Source organism: Cariama cristata, unplaced genomic scaffold (assembly GCF_000690535.1).
Source record: "Cariama cristata isolate BGI_N322 unplaced genomic scaffold, ASM69053v1 scaffold39754, whole genome shotgun sequence".
NCBI lineage: Eukaryota > Metazoa > Chordata > Aves > Cariamiformes > Cariamidae > Cariama > Cariama cristata.
The window spans coordinates 1,169-14,637 of record NW_009611959.1 but is presented as its reverse complement, the minus strand read 5'-3'; the positions used below and the strand labels follow the sequence as shown (position 1 = coordinate 14,637).

Genomic DNA, 13,469 nt, shown 5'->3' with positions numbered 1-13,469 from the left:
GCAGGAACATGTGGTCACTACTACACGAATGTCAAAAACAGTAAAATCACTGCAAAACTCAAAGTGTGGCCCCAGAAGGGGAACTGGGCTGTCTGCTGAGGGCCACACACGGGCAGTAACGGGTTTCAGAGGTGGATGAGTACGTGACACTCCGTCCAAAGCAAAGGTTTCTAACAGCCATCATTATTTCTTAATGGTCTGTCTTTGTTTTAATCTGGCAGCACTGGGACGTCTTCAAATACGTGACTGAGGTATTTATCTTAGTACCTGCATTACTGGGCCTGAAGGGGAACCTAGAGATGACTCTGGCGTCTCGCCTGTCGACAGCTGTGAGTATCCAGGGAACTGAAGGAGGGAGCGGGATACCTGGTTTGGGAAGGGGTGGGACAGCATATGTGTGTGTGGTGGCTGGGCAGACAAAAATCTCTCAGTCAGTGACTACAGAAACCAGAGCCTGGAGTTTCGCATGCTGGGAAGGTGTCTTCATCCCGCTGGACTGATCAGATTTGAAGGCTTAATAGTCCTTAAGCTTTGCTGACAGTTCATTTCCTTGTCATGGCTGCTGGTGGGCCTGGAGGCACGGTGTGTGAGCTGGCTTGGGCAGTTTAATTTCTGTAGTGCTTAGATCCAGTTTTCTTCATGAGGAAGCTGGGTGCAGGCATGTCATCAAAGCACCTAAAACAAGGCAAGTTCGGGAGGGCTAGGAGATGAGAGAGCCTGGAGAGAATTGTACGGCAAAGGCTAAAACGGAGGGGACCTTGCAGTGAGAGCTAGCAGATGGATTGACAGCCTCTTGAAGTTGATGGAGAGGCATGGCTGGGCGTTTCTCTTGCTAGAAATCAGTCCAATTTCTGAGAAACAGTGAGCTCCCTGTGAGAGACGGGGGCAGGCTCTGTTAGCTCCTCAGAATACTGTGTTAGTCCAGCTGTAAATGAATTGCTTTGTGTTTAAATGTTTCTATAACACAGCAGTCTGTCTCTGTAGCTGAGCGGCGCTGGAGAGAGACTGACATCCTCTCCTAAAGGGACAATAATACTCCTTCCTTCTGCAAAGCATCTTCTGCTTGAGCATGACAGCACGTGACTGCCTGATGTTTCTGTGTTTCCCACGATGGGAGTACGTATAACTTTGAATCTTGCATCTGCAAGGTGCTAGCTGCCTGCTGCCAAGCTTGTAACTCTGCTGTCTCTCTGCTGTGAATTGCTGGAAGAGAGAGCCCTTGCAGCAAGCAGCCTGGTCTTGGCCTTGACAGTGCAAAGGAGCTGATGCGCCTTGGCCCGAGAGCGCTACTCAAGGAGTGCCCACTGAGATGTAGGGATGGAGAACTGTCTGCCTGGGTGACAGTATGCTAGCAGCAAGCATAGCTAGCAGAGAGCTGCTTCTCATGCATCCCTTCTCAGCAGATTCTCATGCTCCCTTCCTCTCAGCCTTCTCCTTACTGGTTGCCGCAGGAGGAAGCACAGGAAAGTGTTGAAAAGGTCTCTATATCTGCTCTCCTGGGTCCTTTCTTGTTTCCATCTTGAACAATGGGGTGATGCCAGCTGTAACTCTTTGCTCCTCAGTAGCTTCTTGTTGGGCTCTGAGGCCCAAGGTTTCTGGTGCATTCCTGGATGGCAGCAGAGCCAGTGTTTTGAGCTGCTCATCCAGCCTTTGTCACCAGCAGACCCTCTTGTCCCTGATGCAGTACCTCCCTGTATGTACCCAAAGGGATGCTGCTCTCATTCACTGAACCACTGTCACATCAGCATCATATTCTGTAGAGTCTGAGGTTGTCCCTGCAATCCCTGGGGAGCAGGAAGGCAAACAGCATTTCCCTGGACTAGCCCATGGCTTGGCCTCTGCACCCCAGCCCCTGCCTGCCGATTCTTGCTGACCGTGGGCACCACCTCCGCCTTGGACTCGGCCCTCGGTCTTCGTTCTCTGAAGGAGTGAGGTGCTGAGCTGCCAGGGGGATGGCTGTGCCAGCATTACCTGGCAAAAGCTGGGCTGTGTCTGCTTCCCCTCGGTGCTGGTCTCCTCTCCCCCGGCACTGCTGGGGAGGACAAAGCTGCTGGGAGGCTTCGCTCTGCCCCTGGCCCAGCTGTGCTGCGGTGCCAGGGCCAGCAGGGACAGAGGCTGAGCGCTGCAGCTTGAGTCGCAGGCTGAGCTTTGTTTCCCCCGTCGTGCTGGGGAACAAATCCCTTTGTTTTATTCGCTCTCTATTGTTCAGATCATGTCAGGATCCTTGCTGTCCCAGACACAGGCTGTTCTCCCTGTTGGCCTTGGCCAACTTGCACTTTCTGAGCATGGGCTTATCGGGGTGAGTGCTTGGCCCTCCTGGGACAAAGGCAGCACAGCACTTCTCTGTCCTCTTCCCTTCTGGGGCCGGCACGGAGCAATGTTGGGGCCGGCTTGGCAGAGAAATGAGACTGTGCAGAAAGTCACAGGAATGCAAAACTTTCCCCTGTCTGATGCTCTGATGGCTGCAGCAGGGTCACGAGGAAACTGGCACAGAGAGCACCCGTCTGTGCCGAGCAACTGCTGCCCTTGCCACCAGCTTGGTCTCCCAGTGCCGCCTCCTGCCCCCAAGCTGACAGCTATGGGGTGGTATTAGCCTCGTGGGCCAACACCCAGGCTTGGTCCTCTGCTTTCCTTTGCCCTGGCAGGAAAAAAGGCTGTGCTGCCTCTACACAAAGCCTTGCACTCTGCCTCCTTGTATCTGGGCATGGTGGGATAGGACAAACTCCTGGGCTTTCCTTTTTTTCCCTTGACCTGTTCTTCCCTCAGCGTGGGGGACCCACGTGCAGGCGTGCGGAGGGAGCTCCCCTCTGACGGGGGCTTCACCGTGGGGGTCCCTCCGCAGGAAAGCAGCCTGGAGTGGTTTCTCAGACTGAGAGTTTCTAATTAGTGCTGCATTAAGGCACCTCAGAAATTCCTTTCACAATTAAGAAGCAAAACTCTCCCATTAGTTAAAGGATTAAAATCCTGTTGCCAGTGACTACAGCTAGGTTATGTTAATCCCAACCTAATTGCCGTGTGGCTGGAATTTTAAGGTCAGGCTTCATATGGAGCTCAAATTCCTGTGCTAGATGTGCTCAGTGCTCCTCCAGTCAACTTTTTGTTGGTTTTCCCCCATTCCTTCCTCCTCTCCACTAAACTGACCAGAATAATTCACCCCAGAGATGGGCACAGCTCAGTGCCAGTTGAAGGGAGCTGGCAGTTCTCTCAAGCACATGCAGTAAGGAGAGCAGAAGGATTAGTTGATCACTGACTTCTTGGGTTTTTTGTGGAGACCAGCAAGGAAATCTGAGAGGAAGAAATTGCTGCTGTAGCGTTGTGCAGAAGTTTGAGTTTGATGGTGCCAGCTAGTAACTCCAACGTGCATTTATCACTTCAGATTGTTTGAGCCTCTCCCTTGTTTCCTCTTCATGTTCATCACCTTCTAACAATACAAGATTGGATAGAAGCTTATACCCTCTGCTCAGCCATTCTTCCAACTTTCCATAAAGACCTGGAAGGTCCTAGGGAAGAGTAGAGCCCTTATGCTCTGCAATAACCAGCAACCTGCAGTGATCCTGCTGGGTTATTTTGCATCATACGCCAGGGAATTAAAGCAACTTTCTGTCTCTTCTGGTTAGTCTGATTAGCATCTCCTGCAGTTGTAGTGGTGCCAGATGACCCGTGTGCCATGGCTGCTTCCCGCTGCTCAGTAGGTCTCCACGTGGCATTAGCCTTGTTTACTCAGCTTTTAACCGAAACAGTGGTTCTTGCTGCCAGCTTCCTCTGCCCACGTGGTGCTACTCTGGCCTTGGTCCGTGTCGGGGCTGGGGCACACAGCTGACCTGAGAGCCAGTGCGCACCCCTGTTTCCCTCCTGGCTGGCTGACCTGGGGGGCAACGTGACCCAACGGGGCCTGAGCCAGGCTTGGCTTGGTCACCAGTGGAGTGAATTCAATGAGTAAATAAGCAGCAGTGTGTGACTGCACGGGGACAAAGTATATCTTGTTGCTTTTGCAAGATTTTCGTCAGATGTTCTATTGACGTCGATTCCCCTTTACACTCCGTTCAAAACCCCCTCTGTAGCAGGTCTGGCTCCGCTCCTGCCACAGGAGAGCATCAGCCCATTCCTGCAGCTGGCAAGGAGAAGATGCTGAAGCTGAAACTGGGACCAGCTTTGGTGTCCTGGAGTATGTGACCAAGTAACTGTTGGAAGAGGCACTGTAGTTACCCAGGGTGTATAGCCCAAGTGACATTCACAAAACTGCATGTCACAGACTGGAGTGTTAGTGCAGAGCTGCGCCCCAGCTGTACACACGTACGTGTACACACATACGTGCACACACAGACATGCACACCTTTTCTACTGAATTGCTTTCCCAGAAGAGATAAGGATTTGAGGTCATTATTCTCTCCTGCTCCTGGCACAAACTTGCCTAGTTGGAAGGCAGGAATTTGACTGGAATTTGCAGGAATTTGCAGGAATTAGCAAGTGCAAAATGCTGTCACTCTTTACTGATGTTGTGATGTCCTCTTGCAGGCTAACATTGGCCAAATGGATACACCCAAAGAGCTCTGGAGGATGATAACAGGGAACATGGCTCTGATACAGGTAAGAAAAAGTGGAAATATTGGTAGCTGGTGCAAGCTCAAGTATGGCAAGTGTCAGAAGGTTTAAATGCCTGGGTTTTGCTCTTGACTGTCAATATTGCATGTCTAATGGGGAGGCAAATGGCACCTTTTTGTCCCACAGTCATCTTACTGTAACGCTTCGCCCTATAAGTCAGACTTGGTGTTTCCCTGCTGGATGCTAATCCACCTGAAATGGTACCCTGGGCGGTGTTTCCCTCTTCCCACACCCCGGGACCATTTTGCTCTCTAGTCTTCTTGGTGACTGTCTAGTTTTTATTTTCAGGTTCAGGCTACTGTGGTTGGCTTCCTGGCCTCGATCGCAGCGGTGGTATTCGGATGGATCCCAGACGGGCACTTCAGCATTGACCATGCTGTCCTGCTTTGCGCCAGCAGTGTGGCTACTGCTTTCATTGCTTCCCTTGTTCTGGGTGAGAGACAGAGCCTGCACACCCTCCATGCATCTCTTCCTAAAGTGCTGGGCTTCCCTTGGCCTAATCCTGTTTTCTTTCTCTTTTTGGCTGTAGGCATGATTATGATTGGGGTCATCATCGGATCCAGGAAGATGGGGATCAATCCTGATAATGTTGCCACACCAATTGCTGCCAGCCTGGGGGATCTCATCACCCTGGCTCTGCTTTCAGGAATCAGCTGGGGCTTGTACAAAGAGCTGGGTGAGGAGCAACAAAAGGCCTTTGTCTCTCCCTGGTCCTTCCATGTGCTGCTACATCTCCCTCTCATTTCACCCTCTTCCTTTACCCTTTCTGTTCTCGGGGTATATAGGATGCCTGGCCTGGAAGCTACCTCAGTTAGTGAGACCTAGTCAGAACTGATAAGGGGAGGCAACGGACCTTTTTACTGCCTTCTAGCTGCAGACAGTCTTGGCAGTGATCCGCATACTTCCTTCTCAACAGGTAAAGTGGTAAGGGAGAGGTTGTGCCCTTCCAAGTGCCAGGGGCTTGACTGTGGCTAAAGCAGCGGGAGAAGGCAGCTTTGGATTTCATCTTTTGTACTGTCAGCACCAGCTGGGGATCCTCAGTGCCGAGCTGCAGCTGTGGACTCTAGACTTCCTCCTCCCTCCCCTCCACCTTCCTTTCTTGGCGGCTGGGATGCAGGGGATGTGACTCAGCCAGGTTCAGCCAAAGGTGAAGTAACACCTGGATGTCTTGCTGGGGAGTAGGAAGCGGGAATGAGCAGTTGAAATTGAAGAGATCTCACTTGGATCTGTTGATAAAGCACCTCTGAGCTCACCAGGAGAAGGAAATGCCGTGTCCTGCAGAGCTGAGGCTGGCCTGGTCTAGTTTGCCTGCCCTTACCGGAGTTTCTGACAGCGGTCTGTAGGCAGGCTTGATGAGCTCAGCTGAAGTAGCAGCCTGCCTCACCGCAGCGGGATATGTCCTTGATATGTTGCCTCTGCTTGTTTCCCCCTCAGAGAGCAAAGCCTACGTGAATCCTTTGGTATGCGCCTTCTTCATAGCTCTGCTGCCCATCTGGATCATCATTGCCAAGAAGAATGCAGCGACTCGGGAAGTGCTGTACTCTGGCTGGGAGCCAGTCATTATCGCAATGGCTATCAGCAGGTAGGAAGGCATGGAAGAGTTCCTCTCCCCCAAAACCAGACAGACAACGCACCCTTTCCACCTGACCCTTTCAACCTCTTAGCCCTTGGTAGATTCTGGAACAAGAGGGAACCAAACCTCTTCTGCTTCCACAGTCCAGGCTGCCAGGAAACTGGAGGTCATTTTGTGTTTTCTAGACAAAGACACGGGGTTCTAGGTCCTGAGGCACGGGAGTGATTAAGCACCGGACTGCTGGAATCCAGGGCCTTGGCAATGTCCCGGCTTCTGCACAGGGAGACTCTGGCATGGCCACGGAGTAAACACAGCTCCCGTTTAGCAGTCCTCTGCACAAGAGCCCTCTCTGCCCTCTGAAGGGCAGGATTGCTTTTGATCATTGCATTGCAGTAAACTGTGTATTAGGGGATTTAGTCTTTGGTGGTTTTTGGCAGCAATGAGAAGATGTTATCAAATATTGAGCCTTAAAATCGTGCAACAACTGCAACCAGAGGTGCGTGTTAATAGGCGTGTATATCACCCTTGAGTGCACACACGGCAGCAGAGAGAACCCTCAGTGCTTTGTGTGAGTGTTTCCTAATGAGCCTTCAGCACTGACCTCTTCAATCTTCCCTCTGCAGTGTTGGGGGTTTAATTTTGGACAGAACAGTCTCGGATCCAAACTTTGCGGGGATGGCTGTCTTCACACCGGTTATTAATGGTGAGTGCCTTTCCACTCTGGCATTGCAGCTCTTGGAGACTCTTGGCAAACAGTGGCATTATCCCGTGTGCCCTATTTCAGGCAGATTAAGGAGACTTAATTCCCTTTTGATTGCCAGTGAGACGTGGTGGTTTGACTCGAGCTTAGCAGCAGCTTGGCTCCCTCTGGTGCCAACCTTTCACTAGAGGGTGGCTGGCCTGGGAGGCTCTTCCCTAAGACACTCCAGGAGCCCAACAAAAACGATCTGTCTTTCCTGATTCCTCCTGGCTGATTGAAGACCCTCATCTTCCAAGATATGTGCCTTGTGGCACCCGGCGGCGTAAAGATTTGGATTTGCAACTCAGAGTCAGGAATCTAATTGCTTCTAGTATAAAGCTTTGACCTCCTCTCTGCCTAATGAACCAGGGAAACTTTTTTTTTAATTATTACTTTTTGCAATAAATAGAGTTAATTCTCAGCCAGTGCATCTTGTGCTAATGGGTTCCACAGTTTCATTATGCTTCATGCAAAAAATAATAGTTTTAAATTTCCTGTGTCTGTTTTGGTGGCTGACTCATCATTTTTTTGTTTCACATATTTCTTCCAATCAGAGCTGCAGTAATAGAATTGCATCTATTTTACTAAGGGGCCTAAGGGGAAACCATAGAACAGTGTGCTTTGTCTCAGCTCTTTACATCCTGCAAAAGTGGAATTCGGGTCAAAAATAGACTGTCCTACATTATTCCAGCACCTGGCCATTCCAGATCTGCTGGATGTTGAAAATAGCTCTTTCTCTTTAAAGTGTTTGAGACGTCATCTTACTGCTCTCTCCCTATCTGCAGGTGTGGGTGGCAACCTGGTGGCAGTGCAGGCTAGTCGCATCTCCACTTACCTGCACATGAGTGGGATGCCTGGAGAGAGCTCCGAAACAGCCCCTCGCAAGTGCCCCAGCCCTTGCAGCACTTTCTTCAGCTCAGGTATTGAAATCTATTGACTTTTGCCAGCAGCAGTTGCTGCAGTTGGCTGGCTGAACTTGTATGTGACAGTCACTGGAGCGCTGTCGCAGGAAATGGTGGGTGAGGGCTGCTCGGAGGCAGCTGTCAGCTCACGGATGTGGCTGGTCCTCCAGCCTGGCCTGCCCTCTAGAGATGGTCAGACCTTTCACAAAGCCGCTGTGCGAGAGGACAAAGCCCTGCTGGAAGGGGAAAACATGGTGCAGAAGTCCCATGCCCCGACTGTCTAACACTGTAAATCCCCCACCCCCTAAATCTTTTCCAGATGTGTGCAGGATACTGAAACCTGCCTTGAGGCTGCTCGAGTGTTGCAGCTCTGCTGGGCTTGTAGAGCTGCAGTTACAGAAAGCTTCTCACTTACAAAGGCTTCCTAGCAGCTCTGTTATTTGTGGCAGTTGTGTGGCAGAGCTCAGCCCAAACTTGCATTCCAGCACAGAGTGTGGGCAGAGGTTGTTGCTCTCCAGACTTCATAGAGGCGCCTGATAGCCTGCAGCCTGGGTCCTGGCCTTCTGGGCCAAGACTGTCCCTGAAGAGCAAGGAGGGGCAAGCAGTCTCCAAGGTGGTGGCGATCTGTTAGAAAACTGATCACCAGACAAGGTACAGACAGAGCTCCAAGAGAATTGGATGTTCACGGTAAATTCTTGACGGCTCTGTGCTGAGCACTGTCAGAGATGGGACATGAATCCTTTTGGCAGCTGAGGTCTGAGAACAGCTTTTGCTCTGGAGACAGAATTAAGCTCTCCTACCGAACTTGATGCAAAGAGTCTTTGGGTGTCCTGACAGTTGGATGGTCATTCAGGGTGCTGCCTTCCAGCCTAAATCTGCAGTGTGGGGATGAGGGTCCACTGTGCTGGCCCCTGCTTCTGATTTGACCACAGTTGTGCTGCCTTGTCCCCTGGAGCCCAGGTAGGCTGCAGAGTTGCTCTGTGTTCAAGCCTATCTTAAACCTGAACTCCGTCTTTGTTTCCTTGCAGATGTGAATTCTCGCTCTGCTCGTGTGCTCTTTCTTCTGGTGGTGCCCGGACACTTGGTTTTCCTTTACACCATCAGCTCCATGCAAGGTGGACACACTACGCTCACCCTGATCTTCATCGTCTTCTACATGACAGCTGCGCTTCTCCAGGTAAGCTGGAGCCCCTCTGGGGGCTGTAACCCTTCAGGCTGGAATAAGGGGATACTGCCATGTCATCTGCAGCGGGGACCAGTTCAGCCAGTTAAGCTGTAGATACATTGCTGGGGAAGGGTATGCCAAGTAGATTGTATTTGCCAAATGAGCTGATATCAAACTGAATAAATCCTTCTTTGTTGCTACCTGTACACACAATTTTTCCTTCGTACCATTCTTGGCAAGTTTTGAATCTGTCTTTTTGTCTCTTTTAAGTCCTTCTGATAGCAGAAGTGTTCACCCCTTGTGTGTTAACTGTCCTATAAGGTGCTTTAGCAATTGTAAAACTGCTGGTGAAGAAAACAGGATGTGGAATTTGCAGGGACCCTTTGCCTTGTGCGACTTGTCCTGCCCTTTCCCGGCATCCCCTGCAGGGTAGAGACCTGCCAGCTCTGCAGCGCAGGGCTCCCGGTCTCCTCGCAGGAGCTGTGTGAGCCCATAGCGATGGCTGTTCTGAGGGTCGTGCACAGACCAGGGTATTCATGCAGCAAAAATCCAGCGGCCGCTTGCAGGAGTCTGCCTGCCTGCCTTGGAGGGCTGGGAGAGATGCTGCGGTTAGGGAGTTTCCTACTAAGCCCAGCGACACTCCCCCCAGCTCACCCCCTCCGCTTGTGGAAGCTGTGCCTGGTTTCGGTGTCCCCTAAAATCAACAACCAAAGTCAGCGTGAGGAAATGAGTCAGAGCATCCATCAGAGGCAAGAGCAGAGTGCTGTCATCCAGGAGGCTAAATTTAGGTTGTGAAATCCCGCTGGGTGCTTGGGCACTCGGAGGGGGCTTCCGCTCGCAGCCGCTCTGCAGAGCCACTGCTGTGAGCAGCCTGCGGGCTTGGGAGCACCGGGGCGGGAGCTGGCAGCAGAGACCCCCGTGTGCCCACTCTTGTCCTGAGCTCCGCTGTGTCCTGAGCGAGACCGACCCAGCCCCAGAGGCACCAGAGACAATGGCGACAGGCCTGTGGCCAATTCACGTCCTTGTCCCAGACCTAAGACTTGAGAGGATCCAATGTAGATTTCTTCTGTCTTTAGATACTGGCAGGAGCCTCTGACTGCATTGAAGCAGATGGGGGAGAACATCACGCTCCAGTAGTTTCAGTTGCTGGGCAGTTGCTCTTTTATTTCTGGAAGCCAGGTGTTGCTGTCCCTGCTCCAGCATCCTGCGTGCTTCCAAGTCTCCTCTTTGCCCTGCATCTCTTCAAGCTTATTCTGGTTAGATCTGAAAACTGAGATGCAAAAATTTAGACTTTTTGGTGTTAGGGTGCCAGTGTTCCCCCTTCTAAGCCTAAATTTGGTGGTGACATGTGAAGCTAAAGAAGGATAGGGCAGAAGGTGTTAAGGACGCAGAGGATTTGGATGCCCGGGGGCCCACTGTAACTTGCCAGGTTCCCCTTTGTGCTGTACTTGTTGCTGTGGGGATGCAGCCCCCATTAAATGCCTGGAGTGCAGCACTCGGCGAGGTGGTCCTGGCCTCCCACCAGCTCCATTCCTCGGGATGAGGTTGTGCGTCTCTGAGCCTGGCCAGCCCAGCTGGAGTTGCCTCAGCTGCTGCTCCATGAAGACTGGGATTGCAGAGGTGAGGATTTGTGGCTGATATGTGGCTCTTTTCTTCCCGCTTCCCAGGTTCTCATTCTTCTGTACATTGCTGACTGGATGGTGCACTGGATGTGGAGCAGGGACCTCGATCCTGACAACTTCTCCATCCCATACTTGACGGCGCTGGGGGACCTGATCGGAACAGGTCTCCTCGCTCTGAGCTTTCACATCCTCTGGCTCATCGGTGACCGGGACTCCGATGTGGGAGACTAGCTCTCCCTGCTTCCCCCCACCCTTCTCACAGCTCTCCTTTCATTTTGTTGTTGTTGTGTTTCTTTTCCTCCACCCTTCCTCCTCTTCACTTCCCCCCCCCTCCCCCCGTCTCTCTCGAGACTTCATCTTTGATACTGGATTCTCATTATTTTCAATGGGAATTTTATGTGGTTTATATTTCAAGCCAAGTTTGTACAGAAAAAAGTCTAGTTTTAGGAAGGACAAAAAAAGTGTAACGAGACAATCACCAAGTGCAATTTCATAGTAGTTATGTGTGAACCAAGGCTACAGTGAAGATACTGATCAGTCAGATCACGCAGGGAGCCCACCCCGTCCCAGTCACCCGAGGTGAAGGGCTGCTTTTTTCGCTTCATAAGCGTTTTAAATACTGGAGATACGGTTCAGATCTATTTTACTGAACAGGCACTTTCTAGCAAAGTACCACCTCATGGATGAGGGCATGGGGTATCTCCTGTCTTCTCTGCCCTGTCGCCCTCCTTCCTTGTGTTCGCTCTCCGAGTCCCCCTCCTGCGCCTGGCATCCAAAGCACGCGAGTCTCTGGTAGAGGGATTAGCGAAGATGGCGAGGAAGGGTCCTCTAAGCCAAAACGCCCATTCCTGTGTGCCCACAAGGAGAGTGAGCGGTCTCGGGTTTGAGGACTGCAGAGCCCCGAAATCTGGCTGCGAGCAGGCTGGTCTCTGCTGACAGATTTGGGCTCCCTTTTGCCAATCATCCGGCAGCATCTCAAACTGCAGAATACCTGTTCTGCCTCTGGTCGTGAACTGAGTTCAGCTACTGCTGCGTGCAAGGGGATCCGCTCTGCGCCTGGTCTGCAGAGCCCGTGAGCTCTCCCCGTCTGTCCTTCTCCCCTTCCGCCCGCCAGTGCTCTGCTGGAGCCGTCGGGGATGCTGTCTGCGAGCCTTTCCTTCCTGCACTGTTTTCATGGCAGCCTACTCAGTTCAGTTGACTTTTCTTTCCTGGAGAGGTGGATGGAAAAATAAATTCTATTTTGTGTGTTAAGATTTTCTGTCAGTTGCTGAGTGCTACTGATGGGCCCACTGCAGCTGGGAAGAAGCCACCCAATACCTCTTCCAGTTGAGCTTGAGGCATCTCAAGCTTGGGAGCATTAGGCTCTTGGTGTCTCTTGGAAGAGGACATCCATGTTCAGCCGCTGGATTTCTCTGTCTGTGTAGGTGCCAGCTGGAAAAGAGGTCGGCAGGCACAGTCAAGTTTCTGAAGCCCTGGTTCTTAGTGCAGCTCTCTGTAGGGGGCTGTAGTGAAGGAACCTGCTTGCCCTTGAGCGGGCGTGTAAAATCTGACAGCAGGCTTACAGCCCAGCTTGTAGGCGCTGGCCGAGCCCTGCGAGCGCAGGGTTCCCTGCTCTGATTCTTGCCCCTCTGCTTTTTGTGCCGTTCAGCCCGGTGATGGCCGAGATGCCTTCTCTTCTGCTGCTGGGGCACGCTGGAAGGACTCTGATGCAGTCTGCAGCGGCATAATGAGAGAAAGCCTGTTCTGGCTGTGTGACTAAGGCGTTTGCAAATGATCTTCCTGAGCGCTGTCGGCACTCAACGCTTTTTAGTTTTCCCATTTGAATATAAATCAATTCAGTAAACTGAGTGCAGTTTCATGTAAGCAGGTCTTACCGACTTGGAAACTTCACCCAGTTACACCAAGTTTAAATGATGTGCCCAAGCAGACAGCACTATTAAACAGGCTCTACTGCACGAATATAAATTGAATGCGTTAAGTGTACATGGGGGGAAAGCTCTTAACATCTGTCAAGGATGGGGAAAATACAGTATATCCCATGGAACCCGACTTCAGTGCTTCACTGCGGAAAGCTTGGGGAGCTGCCAGGATCTTCCCAAACGCTGGGGGAATGCCCACAGCATTCAGCACGGTAGCACCTTGCATCCTGATCCTGAAATGAAGCAAAGCTCTCATTTTAGTGAGCTGTGCTGGCCCGGAGCGCTGCAGTTCTGCTCCTGCTCTGGACACTGCCCGTCCTATTTATTTGCAGCTCCAGAACACAACCTGAAAGGTGCTGGATTTGTGATTGCTTTTCCTCTTGCTTTAAGCATGTTCCTCACAGCCGAACACGACCATCCTTGATTGGCCTAATTTCCTCCCTTAGGTTAACTTCTGTATTTCTCATACAAACCAATGCTTGTCTTCTCCTTTTGGCTTTCCGTCCCAGCAGCACTGGGCATCTCTGCTCAGCTGGAAAATGGTGTGATGTGGTGCTGGGAATGCTGATCTTCACCTGAAATAAGGCCAGGTTGGGAGATCTGTTTGTTACTCTGGACAATGCCAGAACTAGCTGAGCTTTACAAAGCCCTGCCTAAGTGCAGATGGTGTTGCTTTTTAGGTAAGGAGTGATTTGTTAGGAAGAGTTCCTGCCTCCCCCCAGAAAACAGCCCTAATGCACCCCTTATGGTCCACGTCAAGACCAAAGTTAGTCGGGGATCAGGCATTGTCCCAACCCAGAGGTCTGGCTGTAGACCTGATCCTTACTCTAGAGACAAGTGTCTTGGGAAGGAAGGTCAGGATTAGTGAGCGGGAAACCAGTTCTGGAAAGCCACGGGAGCAGATGTATCCAAACCAAACAGCAGCCAGGCTCTTGCCTGCTCAAGGC

At 51.5% G+C, this 13,469-nt stretch overlaps 1 protein-coding gene across 1 annotated transcript in view; it reads left to right on the top strand.

Moving 5' to 3' along the window:
• Window positions 1–11,125, top strand: part of SLC41A1 (solute carrier family 41 (magnesium transporter), member 1) — a 17,157-nt gene extending 6,032 nt beyond the window's left edge. Inside the window, exons 2-10 of the mRNA XM_009698429.1 lie at window positions 222–329; window positions 4,516–4,587; window positions 4,891–5,035; window positions 5,132–5,278; window positions 6,037–6,184; window positions 6,799–6,878; window positions 7,700–7,834; window positions 8,845–8,993; window positions 10,649–11,125. Coding sequence (XP_009696731.1) covers window positions 222–329; window positions 4,516–4,587; window positions 4,891–5,035; window positions 5,132–5,278; window positions 6,037–6,184; window positions 6,799–6,878; window positions 7,700–7,834; window positions 8,845–8,993; window positions 10,649–10,834 — 1,170 coding nt within the window. The 3' untranslated portion in view covers window positions 10,835–11,125. The remainder of the gene's footprint in view (window positions 1–221; window positions 330–4,515; window positions 4,588–4,890; window positions 5,036–5,131; window positions 5,279–6,036; window positions 6,185–6,798; window positions 6,879–7,699; window positions 7,835–8,844; window positions 8,994–10,648) is intronic.
• The last annotated feature ends 2,344 nt before the right edge of the window (window positions 11,126–13,469 follow it).